This window comes from Coturnix japonica, chromosome 3 (genome assembly GCF_054131305.1).
Source record: "Coturnix japonica strain WE chromosome 3, WE-NBRP24, whole genome shotgun sequence".
Taxonomy (NCBI): Eukaryota; Metazoa; Chordata; class Aves; order Galliformes; family Phasianidae; genus Coturnix; species Coturnix japonica.
The window spans coordinates 63,756,834-63,779,458 of NC_140665.1; the positions used below are offsets into that span (position 1 = coordinate 63,756,834).

The window sequence follows — 22,625 nt, forward strand, 5'->3', positions numbered from 1 at the left end:
TCCTTATCAACTGCATTACAGATCTATGGATTCTAATTTTCTCCTGCTTTTGCATCTCTCAACTACTGATTCCAGCTATTTCAGCTGATAGCAAATGCAACTTTAATGTGATACATGAAGCTCTGTAATGTTTCCTGTGCTCTCTTTCTGATGTTGATGAAATCATTGCTTTCAACTTTATAATTTTTTTACTTCAAGTCACAAAGCATCCAGAGACTTTGCTGTCAAACTAGTAGTAACTCAACTTGTCACTGTAAATCAATGCAGGTTACAATCAAAGTTTCCTACTCTGGATTTCACCTCCTGCTTACCCAAGATGGATATACTGTAAATTCAACATACTTGTTGGTTTACTATGTCCCTCAGCAGCTGGAGGTGAAGTTGTAAGCAGGTGCATTCATCTTTGTAGATGTTCACAAAATATTCAAGCTCAAGATCAAACCGTGGATGTTTATGCATGATGTCAGTTATCGCCTGCGCCAAAGCAAATCTTTCCTCTGGGTCCAAAGCATGTTGGTAGGCCTCTAAGTAAACGTCTAGAAGCTGGGGAGGTATTCAGAAGCACATTTACAAATGTTTATTCATCCAAATATTCATTTTATTTTGGCAAAACATTTCTGAACATGGATGCTGTCACCTGTATGAAACAGTAATCTACTTACTACTTAAAAAACACCTATCATTTTCCATATCTAATTTATGCTCTTTTTCTTAACCAGCCCACACATAGGTGTCACATCTTTGAAAAACTTAGTGTCCCCTAACCTGAAACTTCGAGATTCATGCAAGACTATCTGTTATCTCATATAGCAATTAGCATCTCAGTTAATTACATATTTTTTTTTTAGAAATTCCAAATTTATTCAATATGTAATTAAAGATGTAGAGAGTCACATGCACTCTCCAGACTCCTCTGCCAGGAACAACTGTAAAGCTTTACTGAACTAATGATTTTAATCAAAAATTCCCAAAGCCTGAGATGGAAAAAGCAAAGTGTCAAGTACAGTTGCACCTAAATTGTCACTGTAGTACTTTTTGGCCAATGGCAACTATGAGATAGAACATACGAACTGGGGTTACTATTGCTTCTGGACAAATAGGTCATATCAATATGGAATGATCTCTAGTAGGTTATCTTGCATTGATACAGAAGTAGAAACTCATCCACATGAGTAGAAACTCATCAGAAATAAGTTGGTAGATAAAAATGCAGATTTCAGTGGAAGAAGGCATGTTCTCTGGTTTAGACCTGTCTGACCTGAACTGTTTGGAGGAGGTTAATACAACGCTTGAGCAATACGCCATAGACAAGTTTTGTATTGGCTAAGCCAAGGTGTCTCAGCTGCCAAACAAAAAGCTATTGTTTCCTAACACAGAAAGAAATTTCTCCCAGCTGGGAACGAAGCTAGAGAGATTCATTTCTATTTCATTTGAGCTGGACACAAGAAACCTTCAGAAAATGCATATTCATACTCTTAATCCTGCCTAGAGAGTTGGACTGTGAGAGTGGTTCCAGAATATGCTTCTTGACATTGTTGAAAGAGAATCAGTGCACTGTTGGTGTAGATGCTTCATTCTTCTCTACTGGGATTTATCTTTCCCCAAAAATAAATCAAGTTTCTTAATACTGAAGATCTGTGATAAAAATAAAAGGTAGATTCTCAGAGGTAACGATGCAGCATTGAAAAGTGAGGTCTATTGGGATGAGAACAGAAACTTATGGGCTAGGCAATTACATAGCTGTCACACAAGGCACCTCTATGAAAACAGGAGAGGGGTCCTAAGAGATTCTTAAACTACCTACAACTGCTTCAGTTTAAAAGCTTTTCTATTTAAAGCCTCTTCAGTGGCACACAGGAGATTTCCTAACATCCTCTGGCATTCCTATTCTGAGACCTGCCCTGTGTTATCCCAGGACTGAGAAGAAAACATTTCAAGTATGTTAAAGGCGACCTTAATTACTGCCCTTTCTCCTGCTTCTGAAGCGGTTCATCTGCTCCTTTACCTGACATTACCTCCCTGACATTCTCTTTGTTGTCCTGGGGTCTGGTGAGTTCCATACACAGAACAACGTTTTCAAGTTCCTCTGGGGCTCCTATTCTGAACTTGTCTAATCTCAATGCATTCTTTGGGCAGAAACAATATATATGTACATGTCGCATAGCAAAATACAGACACGTGACTAGATTCAGAGAGGAAAGGGAATACATGTAGAATATGTAGCAGCCATAGTAAACAGCAAAGCTACAGTCCACTTCATACACATAACTACTATTTTTTATACAAAATTTATCCCACAGTAAATCATGGCATTTTTGGCTCAAGTAGGCTAAAGAAAAAGGAAGAAACAAATTTGTAATGTATTATAGTTCTATATATCACTTGTACTGATGAAAGGACTATCTTTTATAGCATGTCCTGTAAAATACCTCTCTCCTTTCTTATGACAAAGGGTAATCCAAACACTGGGCCCAGACAGATGCAGACTGAGCCTCTTATTTTGGGGACTACAGAAATAAAAACAGTATCTTGCACTCTCTGAGGACCCAGGCTCTGCAGGGCTTGACCTGGTTTCCCCCAGCACTCAGCATATGGTCTTGTCCTTCCTGATCACCCCTTACTCTGATGGGCAGTCTCACTGAGGCCTTGCAGATATGCTCCCAACCCCTGGCACAGCAGATACAGATGCACAGGACAAGAACAGTTCTGTTTCCTTATTGCAAAATAAGAACATGGGCCCAATTTACAGTATCCAGTAGTTGCAGCCCTCTGGGCTTATTCCAGCCCAGCAGCAGGTTCTCTGTGCAACTGGAACCTGTACCACCATCCACATGTATTCAGAACAGGAAATGCTGCTGAAAGAGAGCCTTAAAACAACCTGAAGTGAGCTGACTGCAAGTCACTGTTTCCAGACCAAGAAAAAGATCTATACCTGGCATTTTTTTTCCAAGAAAGCAGTTTCACAGGTCCAAAGGTCAAACAACACTGCAAATCGATCCACAGAGGCATGTGCCCACTCAAGGATATTGCTGCCACTGAATTTCCCACAAGTTACATTGCCTAAGAAAACAAAAAAAAAAATAGAAAACAAGCAGCTGTCATTATCAGAGGGATTTCCACATGCCTGCAGTCCTAGAGCTTCTGGCAATTATTTTTATTTTTAGCACAGGGTTGTGCTTTTTGCTTGCCGGGGAACTCAAGTCCAGGAAAAGTCTTCAAGTCCCATAAGATTCAGAGGGCCCCAGAGTATTCTATGAAGCAAAGAACAAGTGCACTAGGCATTTAGTTTAACATATCTCATCTATCATCTTTTGATAAATATTCTTTGAGGTAAAAGGCAAGGGGCAGAGTTCAGAGAGACCCACATAAAGAAACAAGGAAAACACAGGGAAACACCTGGACAAAAGAGAAGAGATGCTCCATTTTTCACAGCATCAGATCATGTTGGGATCACCTCTACCTCTTTACTTTCATTCTCAGATCAAAGAAAACCAGCACAGCCTACTTAAAGGTAAATTTTATGGAGAGATATATCAATCGTCATGGTTTTAGTTGTGATAGAGTTAATTCTCTTCATAGATGCTCATATGGTGTTGTGTTTTGGATTTTTGTTGATTAGTTGTTACAGAACATTGCTTATGTAGAGTGAAGGACTTCTCATCTTCTCATGCTGCCCTGCCAGTAAGGGGCTGGAGGTGCACGAGGAGCTGGGAAAAGTCACAGTCAGGAAAGCTGACTGACCAAAGAGATATTATATAGCATATGGTTATGGTGTCATGCTGAACAACAAAAGTTGGGGGGAAAAAAAGGGAGGAAGGGAAGGACTTTCAGAATAATGGTATTTGCTTTCCCAAGAAACCATTACACATGATGAGCCCTGCTTTCCTGGAAATGGCTGAACATCTGCCTGGGAAATAAGAAATGAATTGTGAACTTTGCTTGTGCCTGTGGCTTTTGCTTTACCTAGTAAATTCTCTTTATCCCAAATTATGATTTCTTGCACTTCTAACTTTCTGAATCTTTCCCCTATCCCACCATTCTGTTTCCTGTAATGTCAGAGTCACAGATTACCTGAGATTGGAAGGAACCTGCTCCCTGTCCCAAGCAAGATCAGGTAGAACAGGTTACCCAGAACTCTGTCAAATTAGGTTTTGAATGTCTTGACAGATTTCACAACCTGTAACAGTGTTTGACCACCCTCACAGTAAAAAACTGTTTCCTTGTGTTCAGATGGAATTTCTTGTAATTTAATTGGTGCACGTTGCCTCTCGTCCAATCATTGGGCACTGCTGAGAGGAGTCTAGTTCTCTTTCATTTTTCTCCCACCAGTTATTTACACACCTGATGAGATCCCTCCCAAACCTCCTCCAGGCTGAACAATTCCAGCTCTTTCAGCTTCTCCTCACATGAAAGAAGCTCCAGAAGAAATGAGTACATTCAAGTGAATCCAAAGAAGGTCTGGCTGTCAGTTAGGCATTCACATGAATGTAAGAAATAATGGACAGCTTTTCAGGTGATCACCTCCAATAATTCTTTAAACAGCCTGAAGTTCACTCTCCTAAAATTCAGCGTCCTGATTCCACTCTTTTTCAGGCCCATATTCCTCAAGATCATGAACTCAACCAGGGCATATTCACTGCAGCCCAGACTGCCTCTAATCTTAACCTCTTTTATGATCTCTTCCCTGTTGGTGGGCAACAGCTCCAGCAATGCTTCACTTCTGGTGAGTTTGTCTATTATCTGAACCAGAAAGTTGATGCCAACACACTCTAGAAGTCTCCTGGACTACTTGAAGCTCACTGCCTTGCTCTTCACAGTCTCTCCACTTCTTAGCACAGAATGTCCACATATTCAGTTTTAGGGAAGCATGCTAAAACTCTCAAAATATTTTCCCATCCATACGGAAAGCTATTCCAGTAACTCAAGAAATATTTTCTGCATTTCTCTGAATATCACACATGTATGTGCCACTTACATACTGTTTTCTAATGCCTCCTCCCATGTTTTCTACAATTTCTATCTCCTTCCTCCTCACTATTCTATAAGTATGGCTGCTCCTTTTAGAAATCTTTAAACTAATCTGCCTCATCTCATTCCAACTATAACAAAAAAGAAGAAAGATGAATGAAAAAAGAATGCAGCACCAAATACTATACACTTGTTATTAACAACCAAGAAAAGTTTAAAAGTGATTAGAGGTGCATTCAGTTCTGCAGAAAAGCCATCAAATACGTTAACTGAAAACATTCAGAAACAATTAACATTTTCTTTTCTGACAGTAGATATCTTACTTTTATCTTTCTCAATGTACTGGCTGGCCACAAGCAGCAGCTGGTTCTCAAGCTCCTTTAGGTCCTCCAGTGCCACATCATATATGATGTAAGCCCCACGCTGGTCCTGAGTGTGGATATATCCATCTTTGTGAGTGTGAAAGTCATCATGGTTTTCCACCTCTGCAAACTCCATGAAATGAGTGCTGTGGACCTACAAGTGAAAAAAAAAAAAATCCAGAGAAACAGAGATAGAAACGGTCAGCTCTACAATGACTGCAGTTTGGTGTAATCAGCCAATCTAGGAGTGGATCAGGCCTGGTAATGTGGCATTTTGTTATTATCAAAGAGCAATAAAATATTGTCAAAATATACTTTTTTTTCCCAATAACACCTACACTGTGATTTCCTTTGTACTGTAAAGAGGTAAAACAAACTGTATGAAATTTCTATTCTGGCTAGCTTTTCTTTTGGATATCTTAGTCCACAAAAAGAGGCTCCAAAATGAGAAAGTAAGCTCTTGACGTAGGATAGAATTTCTTCCTTTTTTTTCGTTTCATTTTGTTTTCTAGTTTAGCTCAAATTTGACAAAAGAAGTCTTAAATTCTGACATTTTAATATGAAGTGAACACGTTTTCTAACAGCTTCTTGGTTAAATAACGCTGGCAAGGTTTGCAGATATGCTCACACAGGCAAAGACTTCAGCACTAATTAGAAGGAACACCCATTGACTGATGTTCCAGATTGTTGTAATGTCAGCATTTGTTCAACAGAATAGCTGAGCAGTGACCTCACTTTCCTAAAAACCTCAGCATTTTAAAAAGAGAATCGTCTACATGTGCAATGAGTCACTATTAACTTGGTAACACCCCAGGCAGGAATTCTGCATTCAGCAGAAGTGACACATCAGGTTTCAAAATATTCTATTTCTTGAGTAGGTGTGCCACAAAGGGAATTACACATACCTATCTCCAAGTATATAATTACAGAAATTAATCTCCCACTGTAAATAAAGTTTATTTAGTGTATGTGTATGGCAATAGAAGCCTTTAGAAATGGTTCTTCTTATAAGACGACAGCAAGTAAATACAAGTTCCTAGTTCTCCACTGTTTGTCTTTACTATTTCCTTGTTTGCAGTGCACCTTTGTTCTCATTTTAGTGCCAATAAAGTGCACAGTATATTGGCATTTCCTCCTTTCATTAGCTTTGCTAACGCTTGCCTTTACTAAATCCCCAGTGCTACCCAAACTACTTTTCTTGCTCTCATCTGGATGTGTCAAAATTCTATTTAAAGACAGAGAAAGGTATTTGTTTTAGTCATAGGAAACTTCAGCATTCAAGTGCAAATGTACTGAGAACAGCTCACCAGCTTCACAGAACTATGTTGGATCAGAACTTACTCATTCCCTTAATGAGGCTATGAGGCAGCTCTGCAAAAACATACACATAATTTGAACATAATGTTGGATCAGCCTCATCAAAAAGATTCCTTCTCTTTTTTTTATCTTTTTTCTTTTTTTTTCTTTTCTTTCTTTCTTTCTTTCTTTCTTTTTTTCTTTTTTTTTTTTTTTTTTTTTTTTTTTTTTTTTTTTTTGTGAGAACTATCTGCTCTTTCCTTATTCCTCTGAACGGATTATTTGTTTCACCACTCCTTGTGACAGGGTGCGGAACTGTTTACAGAAGGATCAATTTCATCTTGATTCAGGTAAATAACTGAACAAACGCCAGTTTGACTTCACCATAGCGAATAGAAGGGTTTTCAGTTGTGTTTTTAAATACCCTCAGAGACAACATTAATTAAAATATTTCATCTTTTAATCTCTTGAGGGTTCCTTTTTCTGTGATTCCTGAGCTGCCCACTCCTAAAAATCTTGCATAAAGACAACTGGTTTTTGTAGAAAGAGCACATGGCTGTAAAACTGGAGAGCTCTCACAAAACAAACCTTAGAACAACAACAAAAAAAAGACAATCTCTGTAGTGTTTGTTTTGAGAATCATATTTAAAGGCTTCCAAGCCATCTAAATAAATCTTATGACCATAAAAAAACACCCAGCTATACGTCCATAGCAACAAACAAGTGACTGGTTATTTGTGTGAGATACTGTTTGCCTGAAGGTTTTTGTTTTCCTCCTCTAACTCTGGGCAAGTTTACTGGAGCTTAGCATCTCTCTTTTGGGTTATAAAGCAATGCTCATGTTCCCACATATACTTTATCTATATTCTTCCAAGTTGAATCTCAGCATGGGACAGAAAAAAAAGTTTTAATTTAATGTAATGCATTGTTTGCTGGGCCTTCTATCTTTGAAACTCTTGTCGTTGACAACCTCCATCCCAAGCAGTCTGCTACTGAAGGTGAAAAACTGTATCCAAATCTCATTTTCAGACATATTTTGTACTGAGCACTCACAGTGACAAAGAAATGATTCATATCACAGTTTTCGACATAGATTAAGTAGTGAGGGTATTTAAAATGAAACAGCATCATTTAGTCCTGCTTTTATAGCACACATCAGAGGGTGGGTTACATAGGTCTTGATTAGTTTGGCTCTATTATTCTTTCAGTTCTTGGGAGATAGTCTATGCAGTACATGAAAACTTAAAAAAGAAAATGATGTTAGAAATTGTTACTAAGGAAATACTGTAGCCCATGCTTTTAAATTTATTGCCACTTAAACTATATTAGGATTAGTAAATATTTATTTAGGCTTTAGTTGAAGTTCAAACAATTATAGCTATATCTCTGAATTAGTCTTCGGGAAAGAGAGGTCACTGTATAATCATGTCTTTCTCATTGCTAAGTGCTCCCTGAAGTATTTCACAGCTAATTCCCAGATCAGTGAGTATTCACACTGTGCATCCTTTCTCCGACTTCGCAACAGGAAAAGGGGCTGCAAATAAAGATGTATTATGCAAAGTTCCAGAATCAAAAGAAAAGCTTTTCACAGGGCATGCTTCCAGGAAAATGGAATCCTCCACTGGAGAGGATGATTTTTCAGTCTTTTCTGGTTTGTGGATATGAAGATTATTAACCAGAGTATTCAATATTTAAGTGGAAAATCGCAATTTTCTAGTTTCATGTACCTTTTCAATTAGGAATTTTAAGTGATTAGGTGTTGTTGTTTTTTAATTTTATTTATTTTTTTTTTTTCACAGATGTCTAAAGGATAACTCCATGTCCTCTCCACACATTTTATTTCTAAAAAGACTTTTATCATGTCCAGAGTCAGGAAGTTTTGGGGTTGTTATGGTTTGTTTTCCTCTTTTTAAAACCTTAACATAAGAAAAAAAATGTGGGCAGGAAGCCCACTTCCTTTTTAGTTCTAGTCTTAATTCCTCCACTAAGTAGGTTGTGCGTCTGTCTGTCTACAGGCTGAAGAAATTTCTCTGTATTTCTACAGCAAAACAAACAGTTTTAAAATGAAAAATAAGTGTGAACTCAAAATGCTTTTTCTAAAGCCCTATTAATATGCTATTATGCTTCTTCAGGATTTTTACATAAGAATTTTGGTACTAATGTTAGGTAGAAGAACTGAAAGGAAATTCTGCAGCTCAGAAGACTTTTTGTCACACTGAACCACTAAAGTCAGCATGATATGACTTCCTCTTCAGTCTATTTTACAAAGGAAATTGGGGAAACGAAAGCTTGGTAAAGCTTCGGAATGTAATTGGAAGATAATCTTTTCAATCTGTGAAAATAATTGTACTGATTTTATCATTCCAACCATGTACTCTCATACAAAATTCAGAACAATAAACCCTAAACTGTACCTATGCCTTAATAATACATTTCAGAAATCGTTAGGAGTTACTCATTTCCATAGATGGCAAAATGCCTTAGATGTCCCAGGAACCTCTACTTTGTATGAAAATTCCACTGGTATAATGAACTTAGAGTGAGCCAGCAGCACCAGCCTAAGTTAATGGGTACCTAGCCAGCACTACTGCTGTGTGCTTGAAGATTCTCAGTGATCTCTTACAGGTCATTGGTAAATAGAGGAATAAAGTCCATGAATGCACAGCACATAGCCTTGAGGAACAAGCTGGACCAAATCCTCCAGATTACTCAGCAATTTATCACAACACAGTCTGCATGGAAGCAGAGGAATACATCAGAATCTCCTGTCAAGGCACATGCTTTGGAAGACTTCGGGCTAGGTGGTACATCACCTTGTAGTCAGCTGGTGTGTAGTGAATGTAGGGCTGAGAGTGCAAGCCACCAGAAGCACCAGTGCCTCCTTTGGCAGCACTGATCCAGGAGGTGTCTTCTGCACTGGGAATCTGTTGACCAGCCTTGAGGTTGAGGCCTGCAGTACTGGTAGTAAGGCTTCTCTCTACAGATCTGAAGTAGTTCAGGATTCCCAGGCATGCTCTCTGAAATGAACCAGAACAAACATGCAGTTGTGTTTTTCCCCCTCATCATGAAAATCAAGTAACTTTGATCAACACAGAGTTTTTTTACCTTTAGCTCTCGGAGCCTCAAGTGACGTAGGAGAAGAAAGGAAAGATAGGTTCCTCTTGTCACCACGTCTTCCTTGATGGCAATTGCTGGTCCTTCTTCCAGACCCAGGAGCTGCCAGGTGCTCATGTATCCAAACCTTTTTCCAGACAGGAAAAACGTAACTGTGGTTTTGCTGCTCAAGGAGATTTCTAAACATATTAAACATTTTGCTATTCCCATTATCTGAGAGTATGCTGCTATCTACGAGACTCACTGTCATGGAAACCTAAAGTACAGAGTAATGGAAAAGGATGACAACACTGTTTTTGTCAAAGAAACATTGGCTGATAACATCTTTTTTCAGGCTTTCTTAAATATATATGTATTTATGTATATATAAACAATTCTTATTTATTTATTTATTTATTTTTACCCTCTTTCATTCTTCCTTCTGTAGGATCCTGGGAGCTTTCTGGAGCTGCTGTCTCCTGCATCTTCCTCACTGCAAGCCACGGCTTTGTTATCATCCTCGGTATTTAGTTCCTAGTTACAACACACACAGTTAGAGTCTGCTTTGGGGAGACTGCATCTGTTTCTTACCTGCCAGCTTTATGCATAGACTTTAGTATAACAAAAGAAAAATAAAAGGGAAAAATGAACAAGGACATGCACAGCTAGATCAGGTTGCTTAGAGCCCCTTGAGCCTGACTATGGATGTCTACAAGAACAGGATATCCATCTCCTCTCTGGGCTACCTGTTCCATTGCCTTACCATTCATACCATAAAAAATCTTTTTTATATTCAATCCAAATCTCTCATCTTGTAGTTTGAAATCATTTCTCCTTGTCCTATTACAGTAGAACCTGCTAGAGTCTGTACCCTTTCTTCTTATAGTCCCTCATCAGATACTGAAAGGCCACTATCAGGTTACCTTGGAGCCTTCTCTCCAGGCTGAGCAGAGGCTCTTTCAGCCTGTCCTCATAGCAGAGGTGTTCCATCCCTAGGATCATTTGTGTGGCCCTCCTCTGGATGTGCTCCAACAGGTCTGTGTCTCTCCTGTACTGAGGAATCTACATCTGGATGCAGGTGAGTTCTCTCCAGAGCAGAGCAAAGGGGCAGGATCACTTCCTTTGACCTGCTGGCAATGCTTCTTTTGATGCAGCCCAAGGTATGGTTGGCTTTCTGGGCACATTGCTGGCTCATGTACAGCTTGCAACCAGCAGTAATCCCAAGTCTTTTTCAGCAGGGCTGTGTTCCATCCCTACATCTCCCATCTTGTACTGATAGTGGGGTTGACACAACCCAGGTACGAGATGCTGTACTTAGCCCTGTTGAACACCATGAGGTTTGCCTGGGCTCAGTGCTCAAGCCTGTTTATATCCCTCCAGATTATAATGTCACATTTCAGGCTGAGGCTGGGACAGTCGTGTGGCAACAAAGAAAAAACATCAGAACAGACTGTCGAAGAGTTTTACTGTGATATGTGCACAACACCTCCCACAGCAAATACGTACTAAAAATTGTAGCTAAAATTCTGTAAAACTAAAAGCAGTCTTTGCTGTGTTTTTTTTCCTCACTCCTCTCCAGCACCCTCAACAATGTAATGCAAAGAGTAGCAGAAGTGCAGCAAGAGGAAAAATAGTTGTATCTGCCTTGTTACTGACTCCCATCAAGGTTTACTTGCATTAATTACTCCACTAACATCAGTGAAATTAAATTGGCATTAGTAGCAGTGTAGATGATAAGATCACTGTGGATTACACAATATTTATTAATTGTGGAACATTACGGGCAGTGATTTTCTAGGCATCATTCAATTAATTTCAGCAAACAATCAAGTATATATAAAAAATGTTGACCTCTTAAGCCACTTCTCTATCCCAATTTATTTTATTACTTCATTTGCGCTTGGATGGAGCCAGTTGGAATTCTCCTAAGTGTGATAAAGGTTTTATAATATTGATTCTGGCATTGTTTGTTTTTCTGATTATCAAAAATCCTATTAATATTAATTCACAAATTAGTACTTGTAAAATGTATCCTGTTCAACATGAGACAGTCCAGCAACAGCACACATAAAAGGGACACAAATTCAGGACTGGATTGGCTGTCACATAAATTTGCAAGTTGATGTGGGTATGTAGCCTTCACAAATTCCTTCCAGCCAAACAAATCACAAGAAACTGTCAAACACTTGAACAAAACACTTATATGAAGCTCTTTTGTGCAGTCCTTGCAATTATGCATTATCTGTTAACTGATTTTCCTGTTTTTACCTCTCTTCCCAGTGTGATCATCCCCTCTTACCCCATTCTGTTTGATTCTAAAGAATGCCTAATTACTTGAATTTTAGTAAAACTGAGACCTTCCATCTCTATTATTTAAAATAATGTGAGGTCAGATAGAGGTATAGTTCTGTTAATCAACAGTACTGATTGTTCATCTCTATTAAGTATTAGTATAATTATTTAAACAACTCTTAAGCAAGTTTTCCATAGTAAAATATTACAGAAAATGCAGTCTGAAAATGAGTGAATTGACCAATGTCACCTTTCTGGGGAACAGCTCAATTTTTATTTAAAAACACCGAGGCCTGAGTAATGCTTCTCTTGTGGAAGATCTAAGTTTAGCACTGCTGTGCCATTGTGAAAAGACAAGTTTCAAAATTAGGCTTTTAATTAACCTAATGCTGCTGGGATCAGTCATGTCTCTTGCAAAAGGCAAGAGATCTCTCATAGCCTGGGTGTGAAATCAGTGCACTTGACAGGAGATGTACAGTGCAGTGACTTTTTTTTCTTTCTTTCCTGAAGTTTTTATTAAGTAACCAAATATTTCCTGTATCCTGGGTTTAAGTCAGCCTGAGGTAAGAAGAATTGCATGTTTTTACATGTGGGAGCTTTTCCTGACAAAAAATATATGGGTTTATTTTTAAACTGAGTCGGGATCAGTCTTGAAGCATATTGATCAGCAGGAGAAAAGTACGAAGAAGTATCTTCCTGCCTCTGCTGCATTTCCCCTGCTCTTGTATCACTCACAGCCCTGCCTGAGCCTGGCCCTCAGCAGGATTGAGGGACACCCCCTGTGACACTGGGGTTGCACCCAGGTCCAGTAGCTGAGACCTGTTTTATGTTCCTTAAAGCAGCAGCTGTAAATGACATCTGAATAAGGAGGGTGATAAAGAAATAGGTAATCAAAATCCATCTTCATCAAAAGAATACTTTCAGGTTCAGCAGACCAGTCACAGAGCTTGAGCATGCCATGTACGCAATGCTAAAATTCCCCAGATACCAGAGAGGTAGGTCAGTCCTACTTCTCCTTCACTACTCTGTCAAGCCTCTTGGTTGGTTTTTGTTTCCTCTCTCTGAAACTTAAGATCTCTCGAAGCTTCTGTTCTTGCAGCAACTGGAGCTTCTTAAGGCCATGCCCACTAATTCCACTTCCCTGTTGAGAAGAGGAACTTGCCTCCATGCAGGTGTGAGAACAGGTCTCTGCAGAAAGCAGAAATCTGCTGTCAGATCCACAGGTGTTTAGCTGCTGGGCAGCCTCCAGCAACTGCTGCACAGCCACTTAGTGAGCTGCAGGGTAGAGGGGTACCCTGTACGCGATTGGGACACGATGTACGTTGCTGTTGGAAAGGCCCTGTCTAGCAAAAAGAACAGGAGGCTGAATTTTGATAAAGGGAGACTCTGATGTCAGTTAGAGGAGCTCTCTATCAAAAATGCTTTCTAGATATGTTAACTGACTATTACTCATCATTTCCTCTTCCAAGTACCTGGTGACGCTCAGTGAAGGCGTAGACTTCCTTCCAGATGTGATCGTAGTTCTGCTGTCCTGAGGCATGAGAACAAGCGGCAGAATCTGACCTCAGAGGATGCGGTTTGAGCACAGCTGCTGCATGATCCTGGAGACCCTCCATCACCCTCTCCACGTCTGACACCTTGTTACAAACCACGTCAAATATGGAGGAAAGATTCACAAGGTAAACAGGTCAGCACACCAGACAGCAAGTCAGGGTCAATTCAGAGCACCAGTTCAATTCAGTGAGCATTGTCTCAGTGAGCTGCAAAGCTCTTATTACTTTTTTTTTTAGTGGTGATGATGGCTTTTGCCCAAATTTTCCAGAGAAATTATATGCTGTGTCAAGATATGAAAGAATGCTTTCTTTGTGAAGTATCTGGCATGGTTAAAGGGCATGAAAACAGGGGTCATGAATGAAAGATTATTTCAGTCCTAAATTAAAATAAGAAAGGCTACGGTAAATACCTACTCTTTTTATTTCTTAAGAGGATATCTTCAAAATGGAAACTATTTGATTAACTGACATATTTTAAAGACGATTGCAGCTTTTCAGCTGCAAAATTTACACATATTAAAATAACAACCATAAATCTCCCTTAGATGCTTCATGAGAGAACCCTGAAAGCAAATGCTGAATGTCAAATGGGAACCTTAATACATACATACAGGAGTATATACATACATGAAAACTTAATACATACAGAGCACTATCAGTAGCCATTTGGCTTACTCCCACTGGTGTCAGCTTCAGGTGTGGACAAAGCAAGTAGCTAAAGAGAATGCAGGACAGTGATGGATGTCCAGCACAGAGTGGTTGGGCAGCAGAGAAAACACCATCCCCACATGCAGCCCATGGCTCCAACACAATAGCAAAACCCCACTGAGCCCGATCTGCCTGTTTCTTGCTGTTTTCATGTTGTTTCAGTTCTTTTTTTGACACCCATTTCCCAGTTCCACCCTGTGTCACCCACAGTCCCCATGCAGCTCCTGAAGAATGCAGCAAAAGGAAAACAAGAAGTATGGTGACATTTCAGGGCTAGAACAGCCTCATGTGGACTGTAAGCATGGCTTAAGCTGCTCTGGTGTACCTGGCATCACCTGTGTACTCAAGGAAATAGATCCACCTCACCAAGGACTTTCCAATTGGCAGGAATGTGGCTGCTGTAAGAGGAGGGCATGCAGTCGTATGGTTGCTTCATATCTTCAGAAGGGCTTTCTTTTCTAGTTCCTATGTAAAAGTGGAAGCTGAACTACGAGGTGTCTTTGCTGTCTGTGGTGCTTCAGGCTCACCACGGAAATGAGAGCCAGCAAACTCACCGTGTGATTGCTAGATCAATTTTGTGCTCTGAAGAAATTTATACAGACCGCATCCTACAGAAGTAATTGACCATCTTAAAGTGCATTAATTCTCCTCATCCTCTGTGAGATGGAGAGCTACTGTGATACCTGTTTAACAGATGAGGATGTCAGATCTAAATGTTCACAGTACACCTGACTGTTCCACCACACCCTGCATTTTGTTCTTTATCACCTTTGACATATAAATTCCAAGGCTGATTTTAACCCTGACCTGGGTGTTCTTCAGACCTTTTGAACATTTGTGCAAGTGTTCAAGTTCCCTTTGGAAACTCCTGAACTGAAAAAGAAAGAAAGAAATCTCTCTACAGCAAGCACCTTAGTAATGGGTCTTTAGTGAATTCAGGCATATATGAATGGTACATAAACCTGAGGCAGCCTTCCGATAAACGTTCCAGATTCTTTGGAAGTGAATAAATAAGTTAAAATATCTTGAAATAACAAGTTATATTACCTCTACAAATTTTGAATGAAAGTCCAGCATCTTGTCCACTTTTTTCCATTGTTTCATTTTTATCAAAAGCTTTTGCTGCCAGGGATCTACTTTAGGCTTAATCTGTTTGATAGAAAAGTAACCACAAAATGCATGAATATCGCTCATTCTCTTCATTTAGAGAAGCAATATTTAGAAAGGAAAGTGCAATACATTCACTTCTACTTTTTTTATTTTTAACAGATGTGAGTAGGAGCTCTTTCTTCACTATACTAATACACAGAAGTACTGCAGGTACTTCAGAATTGAATTATTCAAAAGTTATCACTGTTTGTCAAAAGAAACACTATAGAATTTAGTTGTTGAAATATATCTTGATGCATCTGATTGGACTGATTAGGACTTCTTACTATGACAGATGAAAAAGGAGAGTTACTCACAGTTACCTTTATAAAAGGGATCCAGTTGGCTCTCTTCTTCAAAGCTCTGGTTGGATCCAACATGCCCCAGTTCTCTGATCGAGAAATCTCTGTGCCATAAACTGGAAATGTTCGCATTGTCTGCTGTTTGCAGAAAATGCTCCTAAATTTTTTGACAACCTGAAGCATAAAAGGAGATGACAGTGTAATAAACTTCACAAGCAGGATATTAAATTCTATAAAGAATAATACTGCATATTATCAGTTGAAATAAAGAACTAAAGCAGCAAATGACAAAGGAGACAGTTTAGTCCTGTGCTTTTTCTTTTTCCATCAGACATAATGAAACTCCCTGCAGTTAACTCTGGAGCATCTAAAAAGAAGGCCAGATTTTCAACAACTCATACTGTCTTTCAGTCAATGGCAAATCTACTGTCATCAGCTCTGCTAGGAATAGCATTGGCCAAAAGGACAATCAACAAGTCACTGTTAGCCTACAATGAATATATTCAATGTTATGTGTTCATGGCAGACTTACAGACTGGTTTATGTAACTGAGCCTCTACCACCAGCACTACTACAGGCCACAATTCGTAAGACAGGGCAAGTATTTAAAAACAACATTATTTGTGTCTCACAACTATACATCCCTTTTGGGCACTGAACAAAACACAGAGGTTTAGAAATTTTGCCTTGTGGTTGATGGAATGGTCAAAAAGCAGGATTTTCCTGCTGTTAACCACTGAACAGAGGAGCTGCTCACTGCACGCCTGTGTGATGGTGTGCAGCAACCGACCTCTAGTGGAAGTACTGCAGTGCTGTGATGCACAGCACAGGGGCAGAAAAGCTTAAGAAAAGCACACAAAATGCACAAGTTTGAGCTGGAATAGCAAAGGTAGAGACCCAAGCGATAACACAAAGTATAAACTGCAAAACTATTGCTGTTTGCTACGGCCTAATGGGAGTAATTTGGGCCTCTCTGCCACCTTCTGTCAAGATCCAAAGTTCCCACAAGCTTTTTTTTTTCTTTTTCCATTACACAAAACATCAACTTATCATAAAAGGAACATTCTTCCATACTTCTAAATATTTTTCTTTCTTTCTGTTTGTAGATATCTAGAAGCAAGTTTCAGTTACCAAAGAAAAGAGCTCCATCTCATCAGCTGGGTCCTTGAGATCTTTAAGATTGTAGTCAATATCAAAATGAGCCAGCAGAAGCTGGAGCTGGGCTTTCAGCTCCTTTGTTCCAGTGCTGTGACAGGGCAGAGTGAATCCAGTGTCCTTGTGGCAAGATTCTGCAATAGTCATAATCAGCAGGAGAATGTCAACATTTCAAGCAATGCGACTGAAAGTAGTAATATCAGCGCCTCTTGCTTTGCACCCACACAATGATATCATTTAATTTTTTTATCCAGATGCAGAAATGAGCAGAAGGAGAGAGAATGAAAAACAATCTATTCTTGTACAGGTTTTTGCTTTGCTTTTAGGAAAGGGTCTTCCACAAGACCCTTAAAGTCTAGCAGCTGTTGAAGGTCAGGCACCTCCACAGCCCTTGGAAGAAAGCATGCCTTGAAAGGATGCCAACTAACAGATCCTGCTGCTTGAACAAGGAGTAATAGCTCAGGGGTATACAGCATTCTCTCTCACACACACACCTCCCAGATCATGCCATAAGAACTTCAAGTACATTACTATTTTAGGGTTATCACCTCTCTGATACCTGATACTGGCACAATGCTGCTATCACAGACTTCTGAAACAAGGGTGTACTAGGGATGGTTGAGTAGCTTAGGATATGTGTTGAAGAGTCTGTCTGCAACATAGCACCCATTTTTAGAAAAACTGAACTATTTTCTCCTGCTTAACCTTGTGTCAGGCTTGCTGAGGCCTTGGAAGATATCAGTATCCTTTCATTCTTGAACAGCCAAAACTACTGTGCTCCTGTAAGTTTTGTCATCTTTTCATGAGGAGCTTTATTCAGCTCTTTGAAAAGAATGTTTAACAGTGTTCTGTGTTTGTTTGTTTGATTGATGGATTGTTGGTTTTTTAAATGCAGAATCTTACCATTTGCCTTGTGCCACCATCTTTCTCCACAGAAAGGTGACTGCTGTTCAAGCTCCTTCATTTCCATGTTACAACAAACCAGAACAATCAGCAGCATTTTATCTGTCAAATATTTTTGAAAGTCCAAAAAAGTGCCAATTCATTCTCCTTTACCCAATACTGATGAGTACTGCTGATACGCACAAAGATACTAATAGGAAAGCTACCGTTTGCTAAAGTTCACTGAAACTCTTGGGGTTTAGTGGAACTACAAGTAATCTAATTTATTATCTCATTGTTTCAGCAATAAAGGGCCATCTGCTCTTTTATTCCATCTTTGCTTCACTTCATCTTTGCTTTTCATGTCTTGTTTAATCATGCTGGTGTTTCATCTGCGAAGCTCAGATCTAGATAGAAGATGAATGAAGCTTATGATGGTAATACGATACTGTACCTCAAATATTAGATAACTAGATGCTGAAGATCAAAACGAGCTAAGTCAGTTCTGAGTTGCTGTTTAAATAACAATAACTGTCTGTTCCTCAGCATAATTAATGGTGCAGAAGAACTGTATACACTGGAGGTCTGCCCTTTCCTTGTCCCTCCCTCTCATAGCCCACTCACGAAAGAAACACTGATTGCCTCTCCTGTGCCTTAACCCTGAACCTCTGCACTCCTGAGGCATAGCTGGACCATACCTGGGACCACTTGGGACTAAGGAGTGAAAGGGGGCAGCATCAGCAAGACCAGTTATACTCCAGTAAGACAGCTAACTAAGGGTTGAAGGCTTATCCTTATGTATATTTATTATATACATAAGGATATAATGATATATATATTATATATATATCATTATATAATATATAATATATATAAGGATATATATATTATGTACATTTTCCTTAGCATTATGCTCCATTACATCCCCTACAACATTGCTCTCCCTCAGATGCCACTCTTAGGCCCTTGCAGACGTACAAGCCCACATTCTGGAGGCAAACAGTGTGCCTCAGCCCCAGGAGAGAAGCAGAGGCTGCATTTTCTCTTTAACACAAATGCTGTTTTAAGTACTGTTCGCATGGATAACTCTATACAAACAGTATCACTTCCTCCCTTCATCCAAAAGGAAAGGGAGCTTGAAACTAACCACAATGAGATACTTCTGGAGATACTTCATTAAGTGTCTTGAAACAACATTTCTCTTCTTGTTTTGGTTTCTCCAGAAACCAGCCACCCACTGAAATATTTTGAATAATATTTTTTGCAGGAAGTTAGAAAGGGGGAGTTTCAGGGTTTGGCATAATCAGGACAACATCCTGAGTTCTCCATTGAGCCGATCCCACAAGTATTCATATAAACTGCCTGTTTCTGCAGCCCAGTGTACAGCAAGGCCAGAGGAGGGACTGCCGCAGATATAAGGCTGTATCTCTTGGAGTCTGGGCACCAGATTTCCAGGATTCTTGCTGACTGTAGAAGCCACGCTCTACATTTCGCAAGCATACAACCCAAAGACAGCATTTAGTGTTTCCCAGATTTGCACTGCTGACCTGCCTCAAAGCATATACATAAGCAAATACATTACTCATAGGATTTCTAAAAGAAAGCTGATCATTTCTCACCATTTCTTAAAAATTTTGAACAGTGAAACACATCAGTATTAAAAACATCTGAATTTCTGTCAAATGCACTCCTTAACTTGTCCCATTTGTCTTGGATCACATCGGGACATTTCTCATCAGCCATGCTCAGTTTGTGAGAAATGGGCAAATGCTGGAGAACCTGGAGTTAAAAACATATTTGTTGTTATTCCCGGTCAGATAGAAGCCATACAATTATTCAGTTGCAAAATAAATAATAAAATCAAACGCAACAAAGACAAAACCAAATCACAGTTATCAATTGTATATAAATCTAGAAGTTCATTCACTGTAGATGACTTGCAGCACTTGTGTAATAAAAATACTAAAGCAACTATATAAAATAAGGATGTATTCATATTTGTCTTCAAAGGGTGATACTTAAACAAATAATCCCCAAATCTACAGACTATTGATCATGATGACTCAACCCTTTCATAACATTCCACTCTATCAAAACATCACCACAGTAACAAGCATGGAAAAAAATTCAAGTTTCCTTCTCCTCATTCTAGATCTCCTTAAATCCACACAGCCTAGCACTTTCTACCCTGCAGCCAAGGAACTCATTATTTCACTTACAGCAATGACAAAGCTGAATTTACATATCTCCTTTCCAGCAAAATCAATGTGCTAAAAGAATCAGAAGACAAATGTATGCAGTCTGGCTTAGTACCATCAAACCCTTAGATTTTGTATTGAGCTTTATCTTCTTCAGTTTACTAAGGTTTGCATAACTACACTTTACTGCTCAAAATGCTCATCTTACCTGGAGAAAACGGTGAATGCCCTTCAGAGAGTGTAGGTGGCACACTAACCATTGGGTGTAAATCATCAGATCTTCCTGCGTCACTAAACTCATTGGATTTTTCTTTCCTGTCAGGAAGTTCTCCCTTGCAGCTGAAAGCCTTGAAGCCCTCTGAACTGCATCGTTGTATTCATCCATGATGTGACTAACTTGCTTCTGTTTAGGTATAGAAGAGACACTATCATTATTGTACACATGGATCTTCTTCTCTTATTAGCTAGAAGGTCATCTCATTCCTTAAGGAATCTCTGTTTGAGAGTAGCCTCAAAGGTTTATTTCTATCCTAAATGCTGAAGAATTGTATTTCCAAAGGAGTAAAGTGAAATTCAGTTTGAATAGTGAATATTTCTGAGCATCTAGTACTGACCATAAGCAGACAGCTGGGAGTATAATCAGACATCAGTGTGAATGGTGAAGAACATGTAGTAATCTTTTTAAGTCTTACCCACTTAAATAAGCCAGACTCTTCAAGTAGTACCAGAGAAGCTGCTACCTGAAGACTTCTCACATACAAAAGCCCAGTTCCCTCCATTTGCTCTTTTAGAAGACCAAGCAGTATTTTAAGAGCACATATTGCTGACGTTGTAAGAAAACCTCCCATTAGGAAACCACTCATTTAGATGCTCAGCTATGCTGATTAGAGTCAGTAAAGAACTGGCCAAGAACTGGAAATGCACTTTGGCCATCTTCCTCTCAAAATTTTGCCTTTTATTGAACTATCAATAATGGCATGAGGTACCATGGTTGTGTTAACAGCAGAAGGCCTAAATAACCACACACACACAGCCATTTGCCACTTCCTTGCTGGCATCAGAGAATCAATTTTCTCTCTCTTCTGGCCTCAGCTCGCACATTTCTAAACAGCAAGAGGCAGCTCTGTTTCTTGGCATTAAGCTCATGTGGGAAAGCGGTCAGTATTTTTATTGTCTTCGTTACCAAGCTCTGCCGCCATGATCCCCTGCAATTACAACCTCCAGAAAGCTCAAACCACCTAAAGAGCGAAAGATTTACTGAAAATGCTGACCCAACCATACCCAATAGAAATACAGTCACTCACAATGAAGACAAATGGATGATTTAATAGAAGATTAAAACAACAAGTGTGAATTACAGCTCTAAAGAATAGTGGCAAGACAGTTATGTAAACTATTCTGCTTGACATTTATTCATGTCTGAAGAAGATAAAACATATTCAGATGCAAGGGAACTCAATTTATTTGCAGAAAAAGCTGCTTATTCTGGAATACTAAAGATATTAAACTAAAAATAATATATATTTTTTTTTACAGTCTGCTTTTACAACAATAAAAGTAGAGATAAAAAGCTAAAACCTTCCATCTTCCTGAACTGGACTTGAGATGCTGCTTGGCTACAAGTGCTTACGTTTGTTCAATAAACCATAGCACCTTGAGTTAAAAAGTTAAATGCCTAATATATATATATATATATATAGAGTTTTATTATGTACTGTCAGGTGGAAGGAGGGGCGGGAGTAATATTCCAGGTAAGTGTTGCAGTGCTTGAAACTACAGATCTGTGTGCTACAGATGCTGCTGTAACAGATAACAAAATCCAAAATTTCCAAGTTTGATGCATTATCCTTAATGTTAGTAGTTTTTAATTTGGATGAAAAGAAAGCCACTGTTAACTCTTGTTAGCAATGAAAAATACTGTTTTTCACAAACAGCTACTGAATGTGTCAGATGTTGGGTTTGGGATCCTACCTGGTAGAGAGGATAAAGCTGCTCAATAACACTGCTGTGTGTACCAAATCTCTTCCATCTGAGCATGTGCAGATATTTACTCTGGACTAGCTGAGTGATTCTGTCTGTAAAAAACTTGAATACAATCAAAAATAACCAACATACCACATATTAGTAAAAAAATAAAAACACCTTAGCATCATAGGAAACTCAAGCAGTTTATATCACCGGCATGAGAAAGAGTAGCAACTTCAGCCCTATTTCTCTATTTTAAAAATGGGAATGCAAATAACCCACAACACAGGTGTAATAGAACAGAGCAAAAGCATCAGGGGAATACAAGAACATTAGAACATTGCTCCAGCCCATCTGATCTGGCTGAGATTCCCATTCTTCAAAGAAGCGAAGAACAGCACTTTTCACATCATAGAAGGAAGCGTTTTATACAGCAAGTACCAACTCTTTCGTGCCTGTTTTCAGGCAGGAGTTGCACCCATTCCTATTTTAACATCACAGTGCAGCCTGCAGGGCTGGGGGAACCCTCCCCACCACGAACCCACCTGATGCAGCAGCAGCGGCAAGCTTGATGCCGTGTACTCCCTTCTCCAGCAGCTCTCTAACTCCCTCTGCATGACATCAGCCTGAATAACAAGAGGCTTCGCTTCCGCCACCTGCAAACAGCGGGTGGTGAGCAGACATTCTTTTCAGGCCGTTGGA

The 22,625-nt window shown here is 39.3% G+C and overlaps 1 protein-coding gene across 1 annotated transcript in view; it reads right to left on the bottom strand.

Moving 5' to 3' along the window:
* CCDC162P (coiled-coil domain containing 162) overlaps positions 1–22,625 on the bottom strand; it is a 78,334-nt gene that overhangs the window by 50,702 nt on the left and 5,007 nt on the right. The window contains 14 exon segments of the mRNA XM_015858674.3: positions 343–543; positions 2,933–3,060; positions 5,292–5,484; positions 9,440–9,643; positions 9,732–9,867; positions 10,144–10,253; positions 13,484–13,648; positions 15,320–15,421; positions 15,745–15,897; positions 16,855–17,012; positions 19,380–19,539; positions 20,167–20,361; positions 21,930–22,043; positions 22,469–22,579. Coding sequence (XP_015714160.2) covers positions 343–543; positions 2,933–3,060; positions 5,292–5,484; positions 9,440–9,643; positions 9,732–9,867; positions 10,144–10,253; positions 13,484–13,648; positions 15,320–15,421; positions 15,745–15,897; positions 16,855–17,012; positions 19,380–19,539; positions 20,167–20,361; positions 21,930–22,043; positions 22,469–22,579 — 2,130 coding nt within the window.